At 40.6% G+C, this 23,211-nt stretch overlaps 2 protein-coding genes, 1 long non-coding RNA gene and 1 pseudogene across 4 annotated transcripts; 3 read left to right on the top strand and 1 right to left on the bottom strand.

The window, feature by feature from the left end:
• The first annotated feature begins 695 nt into the window (after positions 1–695).
• Positions 696–5,499, top strand: LOC103422138 (uncharacterized protein At4g38062-like). 2 transcript variants are annotated; one of them, XM_070806915.1, is made up of 4 exons: positions 749–891; positions 1,187–1,315; positions 2,046–4,955; positions 5,225–5,499. In XM_070806915.1, exon 3 carries the CDS (start codon positions 2,091–2,093, stop codon positions 4,947–4,949), a length of 2,859 nt encoding a protein of 952 aa, XP_070663016.1. In that variant the 5' UTR covers positions 749–891; positions 1,187–1,315; positions 2,046–2,090; the 3' UTR covers positions 4,950–4,955; positions 5,225–5,499. The 2 variants fall into 2 exon arrangements, with proteins under 2 accessions (XP_008358395.2, XP_070663016.1); XM_008360173.4 differs by lacking the exon at positions 1,187–1,315 and having other exon boundaries at positions 696–891.
• A 58-nt stretch (positions 5,500–5,557) lies between these two features.
• On the bottom strand, positions 5,558–6,958 carry LOC103445021 (uncharacterized; annotated as a pseudogene).
• Positions 6,959–19,103: 12,145 nt separating this feature from the next.
• LOC139188942 (uncharacterized) lies at positions 19,104–19,789 on the top strand. The gene is made up of 2 exons (XR_011572370.1): positions 19,104–19,232; positions 19,408–19,789. It is a non-coding gene; the product is annotated as an uncharacterized lncRNA (long non-coding RNA).
• A 564-nt stretch (positions 19,790–20,353) lies between these two features.
• LOC114827530 (uncharacterized) lies at positions 20,354–22,873 on the top strand. The gene is made up of 3 exons (XM_029109508.2): positions 20,354–21,475; positions 21,562–22,037; positions 22,118–22,873. Exons 1-3 carry the CDS (start codon positions 20,485–20,487, stop codon positions 22,769–22,771), a joined length of 2,121 nt encoding a protein of 706 aa, XP_028965341.2. The 5' UTR covers positions 20,354–20,484; the 3' UTR covers positions 22,772–22,873.
• The last annotated feature ends 338 nt before the right edge of the window (positions 22,874–23,211 follow it).

The following is a 23,211-nucleotide window of genomic DNA, read 5'->3' as shown; positions in this document are numbered from 1 at the left end:
TTGATTTGGTATTGCTGTGATTTGAAAAAAAAAAAAAAAAACTACTTCTGCTGTGCTATAAGAATAAACTCATTTTTGTTGCTTCATGTTTTCAGTTTTTTTTCACCCAAAACTGTGAAAATGAGCTGTTTTTAAATGTTTACCAAACACATTTTTTAGCTCAGTTTTTTTTATACTTTTTATAAAATCACTTCAGTACCAAACTAGTAATTAGAATCTCCCTCCACACATACATTCTTAAAGCCCTTAACTTTTAGAGCATCACGTCTCACAAGAGCATCCGCAACTGAAATTGTGTTTCCCCCAATACTTCTTGCACCCGCAACAATGGGGATTTGATCTTCATCTCTAATGATAAAGCCACCAGCAGCCTTGCCTCTGCAACTGAAAAATATTGCAAATTTTTTAACTCATCAACAATTATTACTATGTAGAGGTGTGTTCTTAAAATGGGGCAAAAAAATTGTAACTTATTACAATATGTAGTTTACTTCTATACATAACTAGTCCACATTCAGACCGAAATATTTTATGACCTTAAGAAGAGCAATACCACAATTACTCATCTGAGTCTCATTTATATTAAAAAGATAGTACAAATGATGATACAAATAGAAGAATAATAATTTTGTTTTAAGAAGGTTATCCTTTTAAAAAAGAGGTTTTTGACCGTTGTGGTGCGAAAAGAAATTTCTGACCGTTGTGGTTGCGAAAAGATATATGAACGAATTTTCCCATTTTGCCCTCATATCAGATTTTGAAACCATTCGAATTTGCTTCCCACTCAACTCAACCACTTGAATCCCCCGCACACACAAATCCAGATTCGAAACAGAAACAGAAACAGAAACATAAACCCCCTTCATCTGCGATTCACTCATTTCGTTCCAGGTATTTCTCGTTTTCTCTTTTAATTTCTTGCTTATATTTTGAATGAATCCACTTCCAAGGTCATAATTTTGGTGTTCTAGGTTTCTTATGGCCCAAATCTTTCCAAAACCGAAGTTGAATCTTGAAAATCTCGAGTCTTGACTATCGTTTAACTCTAGTTTCTTTAACCTGTTCGACGATTCGGTGAAATTTCCTGCACTCAGACAAGTACATTGATAAGTAATCCTATTTCCCCATTTCTTGATTGGTGTTTCGAGAATCAGGTTCATGTTTGTGTTTTTTTATCTATTTCCAGTAGATACTTGCAAGTTTTCGATCAATTATATTCGGAAAATCTGATCGAATTTATGGCTCAATTTGACCTTTTCACAACTAAGGAGCCCCATTCCAGTCACTGTTAGCAGCAGATCCCAACTTTCTACAGGTAGGTAGCAATGGAGTCATAACTAGATTTGTAAACGAGTCGGATTTATTGGATTTGGGTCGGGTTGAACCTGACCCGTTAAGTTAACAGATCATCCGAATTCAACCCATTAAGCTAACGGGTCACCCGAATCCGACCTGTTAAGCTAACAGGTCATCCGTTTCACCCGTTAACAATTATTTTTATTTTTATTTTTTGCATAAAGTTTATTTTTTGTCATTAAGATTTTACTAAAATTACTAAAATATCCTCAACTAACGGGTGCTAATGGGTGTTAACGGATCCTAACGGGTCTAACGGTTTGACCCAAAATGACCCGTTATTTAACTGGTTCATCCGTTAACGAACCGACCCGTTAAGCATCCACCCAAATACAAATATTAACGAGTTGGGTCGGGTCAGGTTAACGGGTTGGGTCCAAAATGACAGGCTTAGTCATAACCATACTATGCCCAATTTTGTACACGACCTAGTGTATGTCCCGATACCAAGGGGTGTCAACTAGCGGGGCAGAAGTTGCAGGGAAAGAGTGTCATGATCCATATACCCACCACAACTAATCCCATACACTGCAGATGTGGGATTACCAAAGGCACATAATACTCATGGAATTCATAGTCTTAAATACTTCAAACCGCGCTTTTTCTTCTCATGCATCTGTCTATGTGGTTGGTTGTTTTCAGTTTTCTATATGAAAATGCTCACGTTAACGTGTTTCTTCATGCTTCAGATCTTTACTGCATTAGAGCCTCTCACAAGTTGATGATAAAGGGAAATGGAGGACGTATATGAAGAACTAGACGAAGCTAAAGCAGAGGTGGAGAGGCTTAAGACTGAAGTCCGGGTTAAGACTGAACTCTCTGATGCTTTGAAGAAAGCTCACAATGAGCAGTTGATTAAGTTTCAAGAAGCGAAGCGGGAGAATGAGAAACAAGCTCAAGAACTAAATGTCAAGCTTGAGGAAATTTCTCAATTAAGGCAGGCTTCTGAAACCCTCCAGTCTCGTTTGCTTGAAAAAGAATCGTTGCTTAGGCATTTGACTACTTTGCATGAAAAACTCCGAGCTGATAGTGAGAAGAAATTGCTAGAATTGGAAGGGGAAAATAGAGAGTTAGTATCTGCCTTAGATGAAGCTACTGAGAGAAACATAGAGTTGGAGCAGAATTTTGGTGCTAGTACTAAAGAGATTGAGGGCCTTAAAAGACTCTTATCGACTATAGAGAGGAAGTGTTTCGAGGCAGAGCAGAACGCTCGTGAAGCCAAAGAACTGAGACAAAGAGATGACGTCATAATGGGGTTAGAGGAGGAAAATAGAAATGCTCGAGATCAGCTGAAATGGAAAAAAGAACAGTTTACACATCTTGAAGAAGCACATAGACGGCTCCGAGCTGAGTTCCAGTTGGGTAAAGAGGAGTGGGAGAGGGAAAAATCAGCACTGCTTGAAGAGATCTCTTTGTTGCAGACAAACTTGGATTCCCAAACTAGAATTCTTGAAGGCGTTCAAAAACGTTTGGAAATGTGCAACCATGCTTTAGCTCATGAAGAAAGCAAGAGGAAGTTTTTGGAGGTTGAAGTGTCTGAATTCAGATCACGTTACGAGAATGTGTTTGCCCAGTGTGAAGAAGAAAGGTCAAAGTTTGATAGCTTGACTGTTCAAAGGGATGAAGAGATTGCTAAGCTAAGAAACTCATTGTCAACAAAAGAATCACTCTCCAAAGAAACGGAATTTAGAATTGTTCACCTTGAGCGAGAGAATCGGGAATTGAGAGAATCTATAAAAGAACTGCAGGAAGCTCAAATCAGAAATTGTGCCCCAGCTTCTCTAACAAAGTTGCGAAACAAGCTTAGGGGCATGGAGCAGACACATAGCAACTGTTCCACAAATCTGAAAGCAAAAGAATCTGAAGTGAGTCTCCTAATAGAGAAGATGAAAGGAGATGTAAACAGGCACAATTTTGAATTGAAGGATAGAGAGGAGCAAATACAGAAGCTTCAGATGGAGCTAAAAAGCTGCCATTCAGTGATCGACGTTTTAAATTTAGAGATTTCAGTACTATTTACGATCTTTAAATCAGAACTCTCAGAGGCTTACTCCAACAAATCTGATGAAAACACTGAGATGGAGCTGTGTAATAGAATGGATGACAAGATCTCTCTACTTCAAACAGAGTTGGAGATGAAGAACAGTGATTTAAGAAATGCTCATCTTAAGCTTGAACAAGAGCACATCAAAGCAGAAATGCTAATGAAGAGGGGAAGGTCCTTGGAGCTCGCTGAACAGCAGCAGGTTATCATGGAGGAAGAGGTTCAACGACTTAAAGAGATGCTTGAGGAATCATCTGTGCATCAACTTTACATGAAAGAACAATTTGTGCAGATGGAAGTGGAGAAACGAGAAGTATCTTTGGCTTTAGAAAAGGCAAATCTTGAATTGACTGAGGAAGTTTGTGAAGCAAGTCAGCTAGAATTTGAATTACAGAATTGGAAATCTCGAGCTGAAAGATTGAAAGTGTGCTGGCAAGGAAATCAAGAAAAATGTAGACAAATGGAGGATTCACTTCTTGCACAAGCTGAGTATGAAGAAACCCTTAAGCATGAGAAAGACCGCCTCATCACCATTATCAAAGAGGAAACTAAAAAAAGGGAAGTTCTGCAGCAGAAGATTGTCCTTCTAGAAGCTACAGTTGCAGCAGCAAAGAATGAGGAAGTGGAATTCATCCCAGAAATCACAGAGAACCTTATGAAAAATGCACAGGAGAAGGATAGCTGCATAGAAAAACTCCAAAATGATATCATGCAGATGGAGCAAGAGGCCATGACAAGAGAAGTGGAAGCAGCAATTTTTGCAAGCATAGATGCAGAGAAAACCGTTGGACTAGAGAAAGACAAGCTTTTCAAGGTTATAAATGAGAAAGATGAGGAAATAAAGAATCTTCAAGTACTGGCATCATCATTAGAGCAAGACTTGACAAGTGCATTTATATCGTCCTTCTCAGAAGTTGTAGAAAATTTGGTTACAATTGAAAAGCTTACTGAAGCTTTGAAGAAGGCCAAACATATGACAGAGCTAGAGATTGAAGAGAAGAACATGAGACTTGTTGAGTTGGAAAAGGAAGTATCTGGTTTGCGAAAAAGTTTGAAAAATCAGGAGGAAGCCTTGTTTACTGAAAAACGACAAGCAGATGGACTTCAAGCATTATTGGAAGCCAATAAACTGGAAAATGACAAACTGATGGGTGAACAGAGGAGACTGGAAGGCATAAACAAGCAACTTGAGTTTGAAAAACAGGTTCTCTTTCAAGACACCGCAAGTCTATCAAAAGATAGGGAGCACGTTCTTGTTCACTTCGAAGAATTCTGTGATCGCATGGGGGACTTCACTTGTGAGGATGTGGAGATGATGAATCTTTTGGATACAATATTGCAAACGTGCAAGGAAGAGGTGAAACCAGCAATGAATTTGAAAGTGGATAATGAGCTCTATGATTCTACCCAAGAGAATGAAAACAATTCTATTTCAACCTCAGCAAGAAAACTTGAAGCATGTATTACTGGAAGATCACCACTGAAAGAAATGAATCAGCAGGAGTTTGTAACTAAGAGAAGGAATACGAGTTTTCACTTAAGAATATGACACGAGGTAATTCAAAAGATTACGCTTTGGAGTTAAAAGATAGTTGTTTCAGTATTTTATTTGTTTCTCATAAAATAAAAAGCTCTTCCTAAGTGCTATAATGTTGTGAAATGCTTTTGCAAATTTTCTGATTCTGAACAAGAAATTTCTGTATGCAATAGCGAATTGCTAGATGTAGGAGGCATATTGTATATAATCTCTAGAAATACAGTCTCATTCATGCATTCAATATTTGTGGGAAATTTGACCGTAATGTAATGTTTTTGTTTGTGTAGAGGTGCCAGAATCGAAGAAAAGGGTTTGAGACCGTATCGAGCTTGAACCAGTTAGCAAATGGCAAGGGCAAACAAATATTTTGTATTTACTGCTGTGTGTTGTTTTGTGAGTTACCACGAAGCTCTTATAATTTTTCCTTTGTATGAGACTGAGCTGTGACGAAACATGCACTTGAAATTCAGTTCCCAAATGCAATCATCCCTATAAAATCCTTGTGTTGTTGAAAATTGTAAATTTCAGTTGTTAAAAAAAATTAAAAATGTTGCAAGTAGTAGTTGAGCAGCTGTTATTTGATAATGTAATGGAGATATACTGTAGTTTGGAATCAAAGATTCAGCGTAATCACAACGATGATTTCGAATGCAAGAAGATTAAACGATTATTAGCTCAGTCTGAGAAATTATATTTCTTCGGAATATGCCCAAAAACCTTGAAGCTGCTACTACAAGAACAACACAGAGGGATCACTTTGGGACCCAAAATCTACTCAAAACTCATATATGGCATAGAAAATTACTACTTCATAATAACATCAAATTTCTACTTGGTTGACTGATACCGTTTCCTGAACATCCAGCTTACAATACACATGAAGGAGACGGCGAGATGGGAGTGCTCTAGCCGTCTAGGGCGTTTCTTGGTAATTGATATAACAAATCATCGCCATAACCGGCATAGGGGTTGTCGTAGAACAATCCCCGACAATACAGGGAACCGCACCAATAAGTTTCAAGTTGTACGTATTTCAACATCTATGGAAGATTCATTCCTTTTCATTCTTCTCAGATGAGCTTGAACTTTTGGAGTACATTGTGCGCCATTTCTGCATGTTCCGCTCATATGTATTCACATTTCGGCGTAATTTGTAAGACCCTGCCTCAACGCTGCAACATTTACCCCATTGAACACCAAAATGCTTGTTATGCCCATCTTTGAAACCTGTAAACACCATCAAAATGTTTTGATAAATGGGTGAGACTGAGAGTATAAAAATAAAATCTCTTGGCACGGAGACTTGATGCGAAGTAACACTTCTGTCACACGTTGTATAGATAAACAGTGATTTCTGATAAGTTCTTAAACACTAGCAAATAATTCACACAATTTTTCTTCATTATTTTTAAATTAAAATATTTTAGGCAAAAGTCATGTATTTGGAAACGATCAAGGGTCAACAGATGATTTATTCATATTTATTTTCATGATGGTGAGAAATATAATAATTCAAAAGTTGATAACACAAATCCGAAAGGTAATCGTAACGATAGCAATAAGAACAACTGCAACAGAAGAAATGGAAGGCATGATCTTACCGCTTGGACGTTCCTATTTTCCTCATCAAAGAAAAGAATTGAGTTGAAGGGGACCCCAGTCCTCGTATGAATTCGCTGAAAATGATTTGTCTTGTGCGTCCAACTCCGAAAAATCTCCTGTATAAACGGCAATTCAGAGTCACAAATAAAACTCAATCGATGAAGTGTTACAGTCAGCACATCTTTGGCAGCTCTCTTAATCCCAATTGAAACTGAAGGAAGAAAAAGGCATTGTGCTCTGAAGCATCACCTGGGCAACGAACATTGACTCGATGTTCAATTTTTCAAAAAATGTCTTTGCTATATCCAACAGTTGGTGACCTCGAAGCAATGGCGAGGTCGATTCCTTTTGTCTTTCAGTGCATACAATACTGCTCTAGTATGGTGATACATCGATGGCATTTCACTTTCGGAGCGCAATTAACTGAAAAAGGAATACAAATGTAAGTTTGGGCTGAACATAAAATTGTCAAAACTGTTTGCAAGAGAATATGCTAAACTGTGTATGTTAGACATAACTCAGTTCACAGACTGTTTCATCTTTTCTTTGTGTCTATCCATGGATAGCTTATAGCAGGAGCGAAGCCAGAGATTTGTACGGATGGGGGCATCCTCAAACAAGAGTCACAATTAAAAGGCTAAAGTATTTACTAATACCATCAAATATCATGACAACTTCATTACCAATACCATCAAATATCTCTCTATAAAAATAATCATGTTATCATTCATCCATTGATCTCCCATCCGACTTCTCAATCGATTCTTCAAAAATTTCATGGACGAACATGCTCTTTCAACGTTGACAGTAGCAATTGAAAGAGTTAACTCCCCCTCCCCCTCCCCTTAGTGTAAAAATATCAATGTACTAAAAAAAATGCTAATATCACAAGCAAGTTAACTAGTGATACACCTTACTTATGTCACAAGCATGGACATTTTTTTCTACGAAAAAATTGAGCACGCGTATCTGCCCCCCTAGCGCAAGTTAGCTCCGTCCGTGGCTTATAGCCTACAAATGTGAACCCTAAACCATAAACTCTAGGAAGACTTGAAAAGAGATTTAAGAAAAGATACGAAATATTTGGAGCTAACGGAATACATGGTACAAAGCCAAGAGTTATGGCGTTTTAGGATTCATAAAGGTACAAAACCAAGGGTTGTGACGTTCTAGGATTCATAATGGACTATGCAGAAGAATATTCACAACATCCGAAACCTCATATCATGGTTTTGTTTCCAGTTGACAGGGAAAGTAGGATTACATATATTCACTAGTCATCAGGGTTATCACAATTAATGGAAGCTTTTCGCTGCTTCATGGGAAAAGGAGAGAAAAACAAGAATTTCCTTGACTTTGCTCGGCAACCAAACAAGTTGTAGTCGGGAAAGAAAAATAGAGAAAAAATGGCGTATTTTACAAATTAAGAATATCCACACACCCCTTTTTTTTCTATAACTTCCTATAACTTTTTTTCTATAACTTATATTTTACAAATTTTGGTTCATATTTTTTTTCGTATAACTTCTATTTTACCAAATTTGTTTCATTTTTTTTAAATTCCATTTTTTTCATATAACTTCTATTTCACAAAATTTGTTTCATATTTTTTTTAAATTCCATTTTTTTCCCATAACTTCTATTTCACAAAATTTGTTTCATATTTTTTTTTCCTATAACTTCCTAAGCCATTATACAACATTAAATTAAATTAAGTAACATGAAACAACATTAAACAATATGAAACAACATTAAATAACATTAACCAACATAAAAATTATACAACATGAAACTTAAACAACATTTTTAAAAACATAAAACGTAAATGCCTACTCCATGCTTCTTTGGGCCCAAAGATGTGCAACAAGACCTTGTTGTAGGTACTTGTTTGTGGTACGAGAACGTATCATTCTATAGCGCCTCATGTACTCATTTATAGAGATACTACCAGTTCTTGGATTGAAAGGCAAATTAGGCTCATCATATATTTTTGCACAAGCCCTTCTTGACCTATTTGGATCTTTTTGGTCTTCATCGAACTCTCCATCAATATATCCATCTCGCTCATCCTCCACTATCATATTGTGTAATATGATGCAAGATATCATGATGGAGTCCAAATTTTCTCGACTCCACCCTCTTGCCGGTTCGATGATGATCTTCCACCGTGCTTGTAGAATACCAAAAGCTCTCTCAACATCTTTCCGATATGCCTCTTGGTGTAAGGTAAAAAACTTTTCCATGTCATTCCTAGGGTTTGGAATTGCTTGGACAAGTGTTGCCCACTTTGGGTAGATGCCATTTGCCAAGTAATACCCCATATTGTATTGACGGTCGTTGATGTAGTAGTCAAGTTGAGGTGCTTTACCTTCCGTCAAGTTATTGAAGAGGGGTGAACGCCCAAGAACTGTAATGTCATTTTGGGATCTAGGGACTCCAAAGAAAGCATGCCAGATCCATGTGTCATATGAGGCAACCGCCTCTAACACAACAGTTGGCTTTCTCGACTTCTGCTAAAGCCTCATTGCCATCCGGTGGGACAGTTCTTCCAATCCCAATGCATGCAGTCTAATGACCCTATCATGCCCGGAAACCCACGGTCTTCAGCTTTGTGAAGGAGCCGATTCAGATCTTCTTGATTTGGCTCGTGGAGGTACTCGTCTTTGTAAACCTGAACAATTGTGTCACAAAATTCTTCAAGAGTATCAAGGCATGTAGACTCAGACATACCATGGGTTTCATCCATCGAATCAACTAGGGAGCCATAGGCCATCATTCGGAGTGCAACATTAACCTTTTGATGAGGTGCCAAACTAGGACGGCCTGCTCTGTCCTGCTTCTGTCAAAAGTACGGATTGACCTGCTGGACATAACAAATTAAACGCTCAAAGACATGACACCTCATCCGGAAGCGACGTCTGAAATCCTCTTCTGTGTACACTGAGTTGGGGTCGAAGTAGTTGTTCATTAGATTGGCATGCGTCATCGCTCTGTTTCATGGTTTGTAAGAGCGACCAGCAATAGAGCCACCCCATTGAGGTTGTTCCTCAGTTGGTTGACACACCATGGCCGCAGCCATGGCTGCTACTCTGTTTTGTTTGTTGCGCCTTACTTGAACTTCTTCATCAGACTCCTCATCTTTTCGTCTCATTTGCGCCCATTTTGATTCTCTTTTGGAATTGGATGAGGACCCCCAATTGGAATCTAAAGAGGATCCAAAGTTGGAATTCATTGCAAACTTGAATTGAAAAAGATGGAATTGAAATAGATTGAAATCAAAGTTGTGTAAATTATATCCCAATATCCACCTTATTTATAGCAAAAAAAAAAAAAATTCAAATCTAACGGCTAGCTGACGTCACTTAGCCGTTGGATTTAAATTGAAGTTGTAGTTTTTAAATAATAAATTATGTTTGGCCCTATGGCCCTTTGGCCCTCGGTTGGAGAAGGTTTTTTGTGACAGGGCTAAAACGAGCCCTTTGGCCCTCTGGCCCTCGGTTGGAGACGGATGCAAATATAACCCTGTACTATTCATTAAAATATTAATAGCTTGGAGGATCTTTGAGGGCTAGATGGCTAAAACGAGCCATCTGGCCAGCCATCGGTTGGAGATGGCCTTAGGGGTATTCAATTAGAATTTAAATTTAAAGAATTTGGAAAAGTTGAGGAATTGAGGGAATTAGAGAGATTTAGTAGTGTATTTTAAGCATCCACAAATCTCACCTCTCCCCATGAGATTTCTAAGGAATTGAATCAAAATTTTACATAGAATCTCTACAAATTAGTTAAACTCCATAAAAATCCATTAAAATATCTCAAATTCTCAATTGAATACACCCTTCTAAGTCTTACAATGAACCAGCCATAATAATATGATTCAAATCCACATTTGACGAGAATCGAACTTAACACTTCGTACTTACAACTAAAGAGGAATACAACTAGACCATAATACTAAAGTAAATAGAGGACAAAAAAACTTGGAAGGCTTACTTCTACGTGGACTACACGTAGGCATACACGGTGGCATTACCTAATTAATAAAGAAATTGAGAAAGCCACGCTGGACATATGTGTTTATTAGAAATTACTTTGTTTGGGTGCATTTTCACTCACCACCCTTAAATAGGGTAGTGCTAAGAGCATCTCCATTGGAGTCCCTAAATATGAACAACCACGGTATAAAATGAGTATAAAACAAATATAGAGACAAAATGAATCTGTAATGGATCGGAAAGTGAGTCCCTATAGAATAGGGACTCCCTAGATTAGGGGTGGGTTCAAATAACCGAAAACCGAAAAAAACCGAAAACCAAACCGAACCGAGGCCGAAAAAAACCGAACCGAAAAAAAACCGAACCGAAACTGCCAAACCGAACCGAACCGAATCTGGCTGGTTCGGTTTCGGTTTTTAAGGTTCAGAAACCGAACCAAACCGAACCGAACCGAACATATATATATATTTAATTTTGTTTTCAATATTATAAATAATTTAGTGATACAATCATAACAAGACATAACCTGTTATCAAGTTGGTTTGCTTGAAACTTTTCAAGCCCCTGTGCATGGGTTCGAATCCTCATGCCTCCAGGGTTTCAGAAAAGTTTTTTAGTTTTTTTGAGCAATCAACAACCTTTTAACTTAAAATTAAATATAAATACTTAAAACCTGCTGCTGTGAGGAATCGAACCCCTTCCGTCCAGGGGGGATAATTCCTTCAAGCCAACTTGACTGTAGGCTTTGTGTTGTTATAATTGTACCAGTAATATATTTATAGGTTTCTAATATTTAATGCTTTATAAAATTTCTTAAGATTAAAAACCCTAGCCGTCACTCTCCCAATCCCATTTCGGTTTTCCCTTTTCTCAAGCACTCTCTCCCCTCCGCTATTTCCTCTCTGCCTCTCTCTCTCTCTCTTTCTCTCCCCTTCCTCTCTTCCTCCAAATCACTATCTCTCTTTGTGGATTTCGACGGTAGCAAAGAGGAGACCCAAACCACAGTGGCAGTGGAGTAGTCCAGTGGCACAACATGGGACTGATGGGCAGTTGACGGCGGACGAGGGCAGTCATTAATCGTTGCAGATCCATGATCCATGGTTCTTTGTTTTTGTGTTGTGTTATTGGTTAATTTTCGTTTGCAGATTTTTTTTTTCAATTTCGTTGGTTCTGAACTTCTGATGAATTTGATTTGTAGCTTCTAAATTTCATGGTTTTGCAATTTGTTTTGGGTATGCTGGATTTGGTTAGGTAACTTCATTTATGAACACTATTAGACTATTTGTTGAGGTTTGATTAATTTGTGAGAGTACATACGGTTTGATTAATTTGTTTTGGGTATGCTGCTGCTGAAGCCTGGATTTGTTGTGGCTGTTTTGCATTTTTTGGAGGAAAAAAAAAACCGAAAAAAAACCGAAACCGAACCGAAAAAACCGAACCGAAAAAAAAACCGAACCGAAAAAAACCGAAAAAAATTTGAGCCGAACCGAACCGAACCGAAATTTCGGTTTGGTTTCGGTTTTGGCAAAAAACCGAACCGATAAGAACCGAACCCAGCCCTACCCTAGATACATAATGTATTTTCTCACATATAGGGACTGTATAGAAACAACTTTGAGTGAAAAACGGAGCCTACAATCTTGATTGTAGCTTTTAATTAATTAAAAAATGGTTAACATAAACAAAAAATAGTACACCTTGAGTGGAAAACCGTACTCACAATCCTGATTGAAGATTTTTCTTTTAATGCTTTTAATTACAACAACAACAACAAAGCCTTTTCCCACTAAGTGGGGTCGGCTATATGAATCCTAGAACGCCATTACGCTCGGTTTTGTGTCATGTCCTCCGTTAGATCCAAGTACTCAAGTCTTTTCTTAGGGTCTCTTCCAAAGTTTTCCTAGGTCTTCCTCTACCCCTTCGGCCCTGAACCTCTGTCTCGTAGTCACATTTTCGAACCGGAGCGTCAGTAGGCCTTCTTTGCACATGTCCAAACCACCGGAACCGATTTTCTCTCATATTTCCTTCAATTTTGGCTACTCCTACTTTACCTTGGATATCCTCATTCCCAATCTTATCCTTTCTCGTGTGCCCATACATCCCACGAAGCATCCTCATCTCCGCTACACCCATTTTGTGTACGTGTTGATGCTTCACCGCCCAACATTCTGTGCCATACACCATCGCTGACCTTATTGCCGTCCTATAAAATTTTTCCTTGAGCTTCAGTGGCCTACGACGGTCACACAACACGCCGGATGCACTCTTACACTTCATCCATCCAGCTTGTATTCTATGGTTGAGATCTCCATCTAATTCTCCGTTCTCTTGCAAGATAGATCCTAGGTAGCGAAAACGGTCACTTTTTGTGATCTTCGCTAGATTGCTCCGGTCATTAGTGTGGATAAGTATATAAATGGATAGAGATAGGAAAGCAAACACAAGATGTACGTGGTTCACCCAGATTGGCTACGTCCACAGAATAGAGGAGTTCTCATTAATTGTGAAGGGTTTACACAAGTACATAGGTTCAAGCTCTCCTTTAGTGAGTACAAGTGAATGATTTAGTACAAATGACATTAGGAAATATTGTGGGAGAATGATCTCGTAGCCACGAAACTTCTAAGTACCGGAGTGTGGTATCGTCTTGACTTGCCTTATCTGTCTCATAGGTAGATGTGGCATCTTCTCTGGAAGTACTCTTCCTCCATCCAGGGGTGGTATCTGTAACTGGTGGAGATGCACAAGGTAATGTATCAATTTCACTTGAAGCTTACTTGTAGTTTCATGCTTGGCCAAGCGCGATACAAACCATGTAGTAGGAGTCCCCCAAGTCGCCGAGCTAGGGGATCTGCTGAAAGAGGTGACAGACAAGGTAAGCAATCAGAGCTCCGGCTGATTGTTCACATTCTCCCTATCTTGCAGGCAGCATGAAGGATAAAGAGAAGAAAAATGAGGAGAGATGATATGGGATACTTTTGCTTTTGAAGAAGTAACTTTCCACAGGCTTATTCTTGAACTGCGCTGGAGGGTTTTCTGGTTTCCTCCAGAGTATAAGGCCGACTGAAGAATTTGAGGGTCAAAACAAGTCCATCAAATCTAGAGTACGTTCGACCCTGCTGATATGGGATACTTTTGCTTTTGACAGAGTAGTGGATGTATCGGCACGTGTGCTGTTACGCTTGTCTCCACATGCTTCCTTGTATCTTTCTCACTTGCCCTATCTGTTCCTCAGGCAGATGCGGTATCTTCCCTGGAAGCATAAGATGTTGAAGATGAGTACTCGAGAGCAATGCCAGGTAAGTAATCAGGTAAGGGGTTCCAGGCAGTCAGTTCCTGGCTGGAAGCTTGATTCCAAGTGCTGACTGATTGCTCTCTTTCTCCTTGTCTTGCAGGTAAGAACAAGGCCAAAGGAAAAGACAGGGAAAAAGCATGATATGGGATACTCTTTCTTTTAACCCTGATGATATGAGATATTCTTGCTCTAGTATAGCTTGTTTACAGAGGTATTATCGGGGGGAAAGAAAGCTGAATATTTCGAAAGGCTTCGTTGGGAGTGCCCTCTCAGATAAGAGAAAGGGTTGAGCATTTTTGCAGGTCTGCCTGTCCGTTAGGGATGGAGGTCGACATATATAGGAGTCTCCCTAACATCAAGTAATAATGCTATTCCTTTACCCTGCTTGGTTATAGCACGGTAGTGGGAGCTGCCAGCTTCACATGTTTTAACTCTGTCAGAGCACTTTGAAAAAGTGGTCTGTGGTATCTGGAAAGCTGATGTTGCGTGTGAAGATTACAGACAAGCTTTATCCAAGGAGATCCAGCTCTTGAAGTTGGGAAAGTGGTGCCTCTTCGGTTTTCGAACAAGCAATCCTGTCGGGGATCTGGCTCTCGAGATTCGGAGAACGATGCCTCTTCGATTTTTGAGAAAGCAATCTTGCTGGGGGTCTGGCTCTCGAGATTCGAAAAGCGGTGTCTCTTCGATTTTTGAGAAAGTAATCATGTTGGGAGTCTGGCTCTCGAGATTCGAAAAGCGGTGTCTCTTCGATTTTTTAGAAAGTAATCATGTTGGGAGTCTGGCTCTCGAGATTCGGAGGGTGGTGCCTCTTCGATTTTGGAGCAAGCAATCTTGTTGGGAGTGTTTTCTCGAATGTGAGTAAAGGTTGGGCATGTTTGCTAGTCTACCTTGCCACGAAGCACAGAGGTTGACACACCGGGACTTTCCAATTATCCAGCAGTGGTACTGTTCCTTTACCCTTGTGGGTAATAATATGGTAGCTAGACCTTCAAAATTTATGTGTCTTGTTGATGCACAAAATCAGCGAAGACTTTGGTACAACAGAAAGTGTCAGGTTTTGTGACCTTCGCTTGGTTGCTTGGTTGCTTCAGTCACTAGTGAGGATAAGTACGTAAATGAATAGAGACAGAAGCAAACACAGGATGTACGTGGTTCACCCAGATTGGCTACGTCCACGGAGTAGAGGAGTTCTTATTAGTAGTGAAGGGCTTACACAAGTACAAAGGATCAAGCTCTCAATTTAGTGAGTTCTTGTGAATGATTTAACACAAAATGGCATTAGGCAATATTGTGGGGGAATGACCCCTATTTATAGAAAAACTTGTAGCTTTGTCACATTGACATGTGTCATGTTATGATTGGTTCTTGATGTTGACACGTGCTGCGCTCTGATTGGCTTCTAATCTTGACACGTGTCGAGTAGTGATTGGCCTCCTGGTCGGAGGGGAACTCTTCTGGGTCCTTGACAGTATAGCGTTGGCCGGTGCTCGGTAGTTTCGGGATTGGTCAAGTATGGTACAAACAGTGCTCCCCTAAGTTCCCGAGTGAGGGAAACTCCTCGGTTGGGGACTTGCAAGATCCAATCCCTTGAGTAATCACGAAACTTCTAAGTACCGAAGTGTGGTCTGATCTTCATCTGCCCTTCTCTGGAAGTACCTTTCCTCCATCCGGGAATGGTGTACTTAGCTGATGTTGACGCACAAGGTAATGTATCAATTTCACTTGAAGCTTAGTTGTAGTTTCGGGCTTAGTCAAGTGTGATACAAACCCTATAGTAGGAGTCCCCCAAGTCGCCGAGCTAGGAGATCTGCCGAAAGAGGTGACAGACAAGGTAAGCAGTCAAACTTCCAAGTAAGCAACCCAGGATCAGAGGTTTGACGTCGGCTTCCGGTTGATTGTTCTCATTCTCCTTGTCTCTCATTCAACTGCCAGGATAAGGAGAAGCAAATGGATAAGAGATGATATGAGATACTTTTTCTTTTGAAGAAGTAACTTTCCACAGGCTTATTCTTAAACTGTGCTGGAGGGTTTTCTGGTGCCCTTCAGAGTATAAGGCCGACTCAAAAATTTGAGGGTCAAAACAAGTCCATCAAATCTAGAGTACGTTCGACCTTGATGATATGGGATACTTTTGCTGTTGACGGAATAATGAATGTGGTATGGAAAGGTGTCGTGCTGTAGTGATCTGTTTCAGCTCACCGTTGAACCTTCTGCTTCAATCTTTTGCATGGCAGAAGTGGTGTGCAACCTTTGCATTTAAATGGTCATTCAGAACATTCCTTCATAGTGACTCATCCACGCTTGGCAGCTTCAGTGTAAAGAGCCAATATCTGATCAACTGTCATGAGGTATTTGCCGGTGGAATTCGTGACCTTGACAGCAGTTGAGGATGAGTACTCGAAAGCAATGCTAAGTAAGCAACCAGGCAAAGGCTCCAGGCAGTCAGTTCCAAATTGGAGGTTTGATTTCAGGTTCCGACTGACTGCTCTCTTTCTCCTTGTCCTGCAGGTGTGGACAAGGACAAAGACAAAGACAGGGAGAAAGCATGATATGAGATACTCTTGCTTTCGACTCTGATGATATGAGATACTCTTGTTCTTGGTGTGGCTTATTTGCTGAGGTATTATCGGGGGGAAATAAAGCTGAGTATTTCGAGAGGTTATGTTGAGGGTGCCTTTTCGAATGTGAGAAAGGGTTGAGCATTTTTGTAGGTTTGCCTGTCCGTTGAGGAGGGAGGTCAATGTATATAGGGATTTCCCAATAACAAGTAGTAATGCTATTCCTTTACCCTTCTTGGTCACAGCAATGTAGTGGGAGCTGCCAGCTTCACGTGTTTTAATTTTGTCAGAGCACTTTGAAAAAGTGGTATGTGGTATCTGGAAAGCTGATATTACGTGTGGAGATTACAGACAAGCTTTATCTAAGGAAATCTGGCTCTCGAAGTTCTGAGAGTTGTGCCTCTTCGGTTTTCGAACAAGCAATCCCGTCGAGGATCTGACTCTCGAGATTCGGAAAGCGGTGCTACTCCGGTTTTTGAGAAAGTAATTATGTTGGGAGTCTTTTCTCGAATGTGAGTAAAGGTTGGTCGTTCTTGCCAACCTGTCTTGCCACAAAACACGGAGGTCGACACACATAGGGACTTTCCAGTTGTCAAGCAGTGGTGCTGTTCCTTTACCCTTATGGGTAATAGTAGGGTAGCTGGCACTTCGAAATTCTCGTGCCTAAACTTTGTCAGAGATCTTTGACAAAGTTATATGTGGTACCCGAGGAGTTGATGGTGCATATGGAGAGCGGTGATTGATCAGTAAGATTCACGTGCTTTCTACTTCACCAGAAATCTTCGACAGATTGCCCGTAATTTCCGCAAAGCTGATTGTGCATGTGACAGGTGCTGACGAGGCTGCAAAAGCAGGTGCTTCTTCGATTTCTGAGATCGGCCCTCGTGGTCTCTGAGCAGCCCAGCTTTTGAGAAAGCAAACGCCTCTTCGATTTCTGAAGCTCCGTCGAGTGCAGATTTTTATAGAGGCTGGCATTAAGTTCCACAGCACACTTGAATCTCTACCAGTAGAAGCTCATTTCTTACACTTCTAAGATCTTGATTTGTCTGACCTCTTCCTTCTTCAACACATTTGAAAATGTCTGGACCCTCCGACCGTCGTTTTGACTTGAACCTTGGAGAAGAGACAGCCACGCCTTCTCCAGACAACATATGGCGCCCATCCTTCATATCCCCTACTGGTCCTCTTACCGTTGGGGATTCTGTGATGAAGAATGATATGACCGCTGCAGTGGTGGCCAGGAACCTTCTCACTCCCAAAGATAACAGACTACTTTCCAAACGGTCTGATGAGTTGGCTGTTAAGGACTCTCTGGCTCTTAGTGTTCAGTGTGCAGGTTCTGTGTCTAATATGGCCCAACGCCTATTTGCTAGAACCCGCCAAGTTGAATCATTGGCTGCTGAAGTGATGAGTCTCAAACAGGAGATTAGAGGGCTCAAGCATGAGAATAAGCAGTTGCACCGGCTCGCCCATGACTATGCTACAAACATGAAGAGGAAGCTTGACCAGATGAAGGAATCTGATGGTAAGGTTTTACTTGATCATCAGCGGTTTGTGGGTTTGTTCCAAAGGCATTTATTGCCTTCGTCCTCTGGGGCTGTACCTGGTAATGAAGCTTCAAATGATGAACCTCCAATGCCTCCTCCTTCTGGGGTTTTGTCAAGTACTGAGGCTCCGGATAACCACCCTCCGGTGCTTTCTCTTTCTGGGGCTCTACCGACTGCTGAGACTTCCCCTAAGCAACCTTTGTGAAGGCTCCCTTTTGTTTGTTTATTTTGACTCATGTATATGTACATATTTGTGGCTTATCGAAAATATTAATAAATAAGCTTTGCTTCATTTCAACATATTGTGTTAAATACACCAAAGCCTTCTTCATAAAGTTCTTTGAATTTTTGCTTTTGTTGAAACCTGTATTGTTGAAGCTTTGTGAGTGAAGCATGTAGTTTGAGGTAGTGTTCCCTTAATTTCCCGAGTGAGGAAAACTTCTCGGTTGGAGACTTGAAAAATCCAAGTCACTGAGTAGTCACGAACTTTTGAGTACCAAGGCGTAGTAGCATATGGTGGGAGTCCCCCAAGTCTCTAGTCGAGGGAGTTGACGAATGAGGTGTCTTGCTAATAGCCCCGGACTTTTTCTTCATAGATTTTGTTGATGAAGGTTGCTAGGCCCGAATAAGTGGAATTGCAGAAGGTGTAACCGTTGGTGCATTAACATCATAATGGAAGCATCACAATGATGGAAGCATCACAATGATGAAAGCATCATAATGATGAAAACACCATAATGATGAAACATCATAATGATGTTTCTTTGGTGGAATTGTTTTTCATTTCCCCTAACAACCGGAATTGTTTTTCAACATAACACCATCATCTGTAGGTCGAATCACAAAGTTGTCTTCATGAAAGTTGTTCGTTAATTCCTTAACTACAACATATCCAAATTGGAGAGCCGTCGGAGCAGTACAACTCCAGAAATCCAGGTATGATGAGTGACGGGTTATTATTTTTCTGTCAACCCGTCAGATTTGTTGTGAGCTTCGAAACTCCATTTTTGCTTGTTCAGATCGGTATGCTTTCTTCATTGAAGTTGTTCCTCAGCTTGTGAACTACAACATATCCAAATTTGAGATCCCTCGGAGCTGTATAACTCAAGAAACTCAGGTATGATGAATGACTGGTTATTATTTTTCTGTCAACCCGTCAGATTTGTTGTGAGCTTCGAAACTCCATTTTTTCTTGTTCAGATCGGTATGCTTTCTTCATTGAAGTTGTTCCTCAGCTTGTGAACTACAACATATCCAAATTTGAGATCCCTCGGAGCTGTATAACTCAAGAAATTCAGGTATGATGAATGACTGGTTATTATTTGTCTGTCAACCCGTCAGATTTGTTGTGAGCTTCGAAACTCCATTTTCTATTGTTCAGATCAGCATGCTTTCTTCATTGAAGTTGTTCCTCATCGTCTCTTTCATAACATATCAAAAATTCAGAATGAACTAATGGTTAAATATTTCCAGATCTTCGAAACATCACAGCAGCTTCGAAATCTGCAAGAATCCGACTGTCATGCTTGGAGCTTCAACACTTTAATTTCCGTGGCTCAAACAGAAATGGTTCCTTCTTGAAAGTTGTTCATCTGCTCAAGAACTAGAGGGTGTCCAAAATTCAGCTCCATTGGAGAGAAGCAGCAGCTGCAAAAATTTGATAGAGAAAAGGAGGCGAAGCTTTGTTGGATTTCTAGGCTGGGGAAGATTCCAGTTTTTGTAGCAACTTCAGTACTGGTGAATTGCTTGTATTTTTGTCCATAACGAAATTTTGGACTTTGAATTATTATTTGATCTATCATAATATGTTTGGGAACATATATAAGTGAATAAATAAGAAGGAAGATTTTGGGCCCTTGTGGGTGTAAAACAAAAAATGTTTAGGTTTTGTGAACAAAATTTGTTTATTTGGAGCAAGGTTTTGTGTTGAAGCTTTCTAGGTGAAGCTTTGATGGTGAAGCTTTGTAGATGAAGCTTTGTAGATGAAGCTTTCTAGGTGAAGCTTTGATGGTGAAGCTTTGATGGTGAAAGTATGTAGATGAAGCTTTCTAGGTGAAGCTTTTTTAGGTGAAGCTTTGTAGGTGAAGGTATGTAGATGAAGCTTTCTAGGTGAAGCTTTTTTAGGTGAAGCTTTGTAGGTGAAGCTTTTCGGGTGAAGCTTTTTGGATGAAGCTTTTGGGCCCTTGTGAAGCTTTGGAGGTGAAGCTTTTCGGGTGAAGCTTTTTTGGGTGAAGCTTTTTTTGGGTGAAGCTTTGTGGGTGAAGCTTTTTAGGGGAAGCTTTGTGGGTGAAGCTTTGGAGGTGAAGCTTTTCGGGTGAAGCTTTTTGGATGAAGCTTTTTTTTTTTTTTTTTTTTTTTTTTTTTTTTTTTTTTTTTGGCGCTTGACACGGTCTTCATTTGCTTGTTTTGTAGTGACTGTGGAAGACGGATTGCTTTCTGATTGAGAAGGGTTCCGGCATCGCTTTGCACCATCTTCATGTGGGTAATATAGGAACTTCCTTATGTTTTGATCATGCATGTAGTGATAGAATTTGTTTCTTCTTATTGTAGATGTCAGAGCCTGGAAGTTCTAGTGATGAGGGCTCTTCTAGCTTTAGCTCTAAGTCTGAGTCTGCAATGTCGGAGTCTTCAGGGTCTTTGTTAGAGTCCGGTACTAGAGAAACATTGGATGATCTTCCCAACCGTCAAACTTTAGCTATTGCTAGTTCTTCCTCCATGGCGTTGGGTGAGGGGGTTGTTTTTGATGCCATACCCATAGTTCGCTCTGAGTTCACAGCAGACCATCTAAAGAATAACTTGTTAGATAATGAGAAGCAGGTTGAGGCGCTAAGGCAGTCATGTAATATCCCTCGTAGTGTAGGGATACGTTTGGTACATGATGAAGAATGGCCTTCTGAGCCTCCCCAGGGTCATGTTATGTTCTACACCCAGATATTACTGACTTTAGGGGTGAGACTACCTTTACATCCGTGGTTGCAAAAGATGTTATCTTTGATCGGATATGCACCTGGGCAACTCAATCCTGGTTTCTGGGATACTTTGATTGGATTTTATATCATTTGGATGGAGTGTGGGTTGTGTGAGCCTTCCTTCCATCAGTGGCGTTACTGTTACAAGATGCGCCCAGCAAAATCATGCACTGGTTATGCCGAGTGTGCATGTCGGAGTGAGAGAGAGCGTATTGTGTATGGTAAGAAAAAGGCATACTACACATGGAAAAACCGTTGGTGCTTTCTGTATAATGATTGGGAGTATGATAAGGGTGTCACGCCTGAGCGACGTGTGCTTACTCACTTCCAGACTGTAGGTTGTAACGTATCAACCGTTCGTACTATTTGCTATTTGTTGTGGTCTTTTCTTGCTTCTAACACTTTGCTTCATGTAGTGACGCGGGGCACCATCCAACTGTTTGGGCAGGAGCTATCTGACATAGAGAAGGTGTTGAGGGTGCCCAAAGAGGATAGACACTTAAGCAAGCTACGACCCTTATTTCGTCGGTACGGTTTCCAACCCTTAGTTTCCGAGAGCCAGGGACGATCGAGTAAGTTGTATCCTTCATGTAAACTTAGCTCAATTCCTTACTTTATTTGGAAAGTTGTATTTCTTATTTTGATTTTCCTTATGCAGTGGAGAAGGTAAGCAAGAAAACAGGGACTAGCACCCATAAAAGGAAAGCACCAGTGTTAGTTCCTTCGGAAGACATCCTACCGCATAAGAAAATTCATAAGTTCCGAGGGGAACCATCCGTTAGACCTAAGTCCCAAGATGTGGTCCTTAAGGGGCCTGCCTTTAGGAAGACTGGAGTCAAGGCCGTTGATAATGCTGCTGCCGTAGTTGCAGGAGAAGGGAGCCGACTGTTGCCTCATCCTCTTACTATGGAGCACACTGTCCAGGAAAGTGATCTTGGTTCCCGCCATGAGGGGAAAGGCAAGGAAAGAGCTGGCAGTGTCCCGTGGAAGGACTTGAGGGTTGCCACGCGGCCAAAGGATTTTGGGGATATCAACAATTGCTTGGCAGGGCGTCGATTCGCCTTCGATGAGCTCGGAGAGCCCTTAGCTAAGGATGAATCGGATTGCGACCGGATGTTGAAGCTGTCTTCATATGTGAGTGTTACTTTGTCATTTCCTTACTTTTTCCTCTTTATTATCATTATTTAGGTAGTGATGATCGTCTTGCCATGCAGGTCATGGCCGAGTATCACGACAGACTGCAAGAGGTTGAGCGGTACAAGGCAAAACTGAAGGAGAATAAGCAGCTTGTGGACGAGGCCCGGAGGAATAAGGGACTTTTGACTCAGGCCCTCCAACTGAAGGACGAAACCATGGAGAGCTTGAAAAGGCGAAATGGTGAGAACCTAAGGCTTAAGAAATTGTTTGAGGCAACTAAAAAACAGTTGGAGGTGGCTACCTTGGAAGTATCCAAGGTTAGGGGAGAATTGGATGGTGCCTTAGTTGAGATTTCTGAACTGGAGAAGAGCATTCCAACTGAAAGGGAGGCTGCTGTGCAAGAATACTTAAGTTCTTCGACCTTTCATCTTGCTATTAAACCCTACTGTGCTCAAGAAGCTCGCTTTGAAAAAAGGAAATGGATGGCCGTCCTTGATCGTTATGATGATGGGAGCATTCTTCGAAAATACCACGAAGATATAGATGAGCATCATCGAAAGGGCGAGACATTTGTCCTTGCTGTTGATCCTAGCAGCGAAGATGAGTCTGATAATGAAGGTAGTGCTGATGCACAGACTCAGCATGGTGAAGAGGATCTTGGGGATGCAGAGGATGATGGTAGGACGCGGAGTGATACTGCCAGGGGTTCGGCTTCAGATGAGAATGAATAGCAGTGTCTTTACTATCTGCATGTATTCTGGATGTAGTAGTCTGATGTGTGTATAACATGTGCCCATGTTATAAGCTTGAGAGTTTTGGATTTTAGGTGTTTATGAGTATTTGCACTATTATTAATGCATGTTTGGCTATGTATGAATAGATCTATTGTTTGGATATAAGCCATTGTTTGGTTGTTCCTTTCTTTGTATAGTCTTGTCGACACATACTTAGATTTTGCTTCGTGTTGGATATATCTGCTTTGAGGTTTCAACACTTGAGTGTTCCCTTGCTAGGAATGTAAAAGAGTGAGGGCTGAGTTGGCTAAATTACCTCTTTATTGAATTCATTGCCAAATGGCCTTCATTACATAGGATGCCGAACGGCTATAGCTCAACACTTGTACATCGTGAGTCTATTTGTAGTAGTACTTCAAGTGATCAGCGTTCCATGG

This window comes from Malus domestica, chromosome 10, assembly GCF_042453785.1.
Source record: "Malus domestica chromosome 10, GDT2T_hap1".
NCBI classification, from domain to species: domain Eukaryota; kingdom Viridiplantae; phylum Streptophyta; class Magnoliopsida; order Rosales; family Rosaceae; genus Malus; species Malus domestica.
This window is presented reverse-complemented; position numbering and strand designations above follow the sequence as displayed.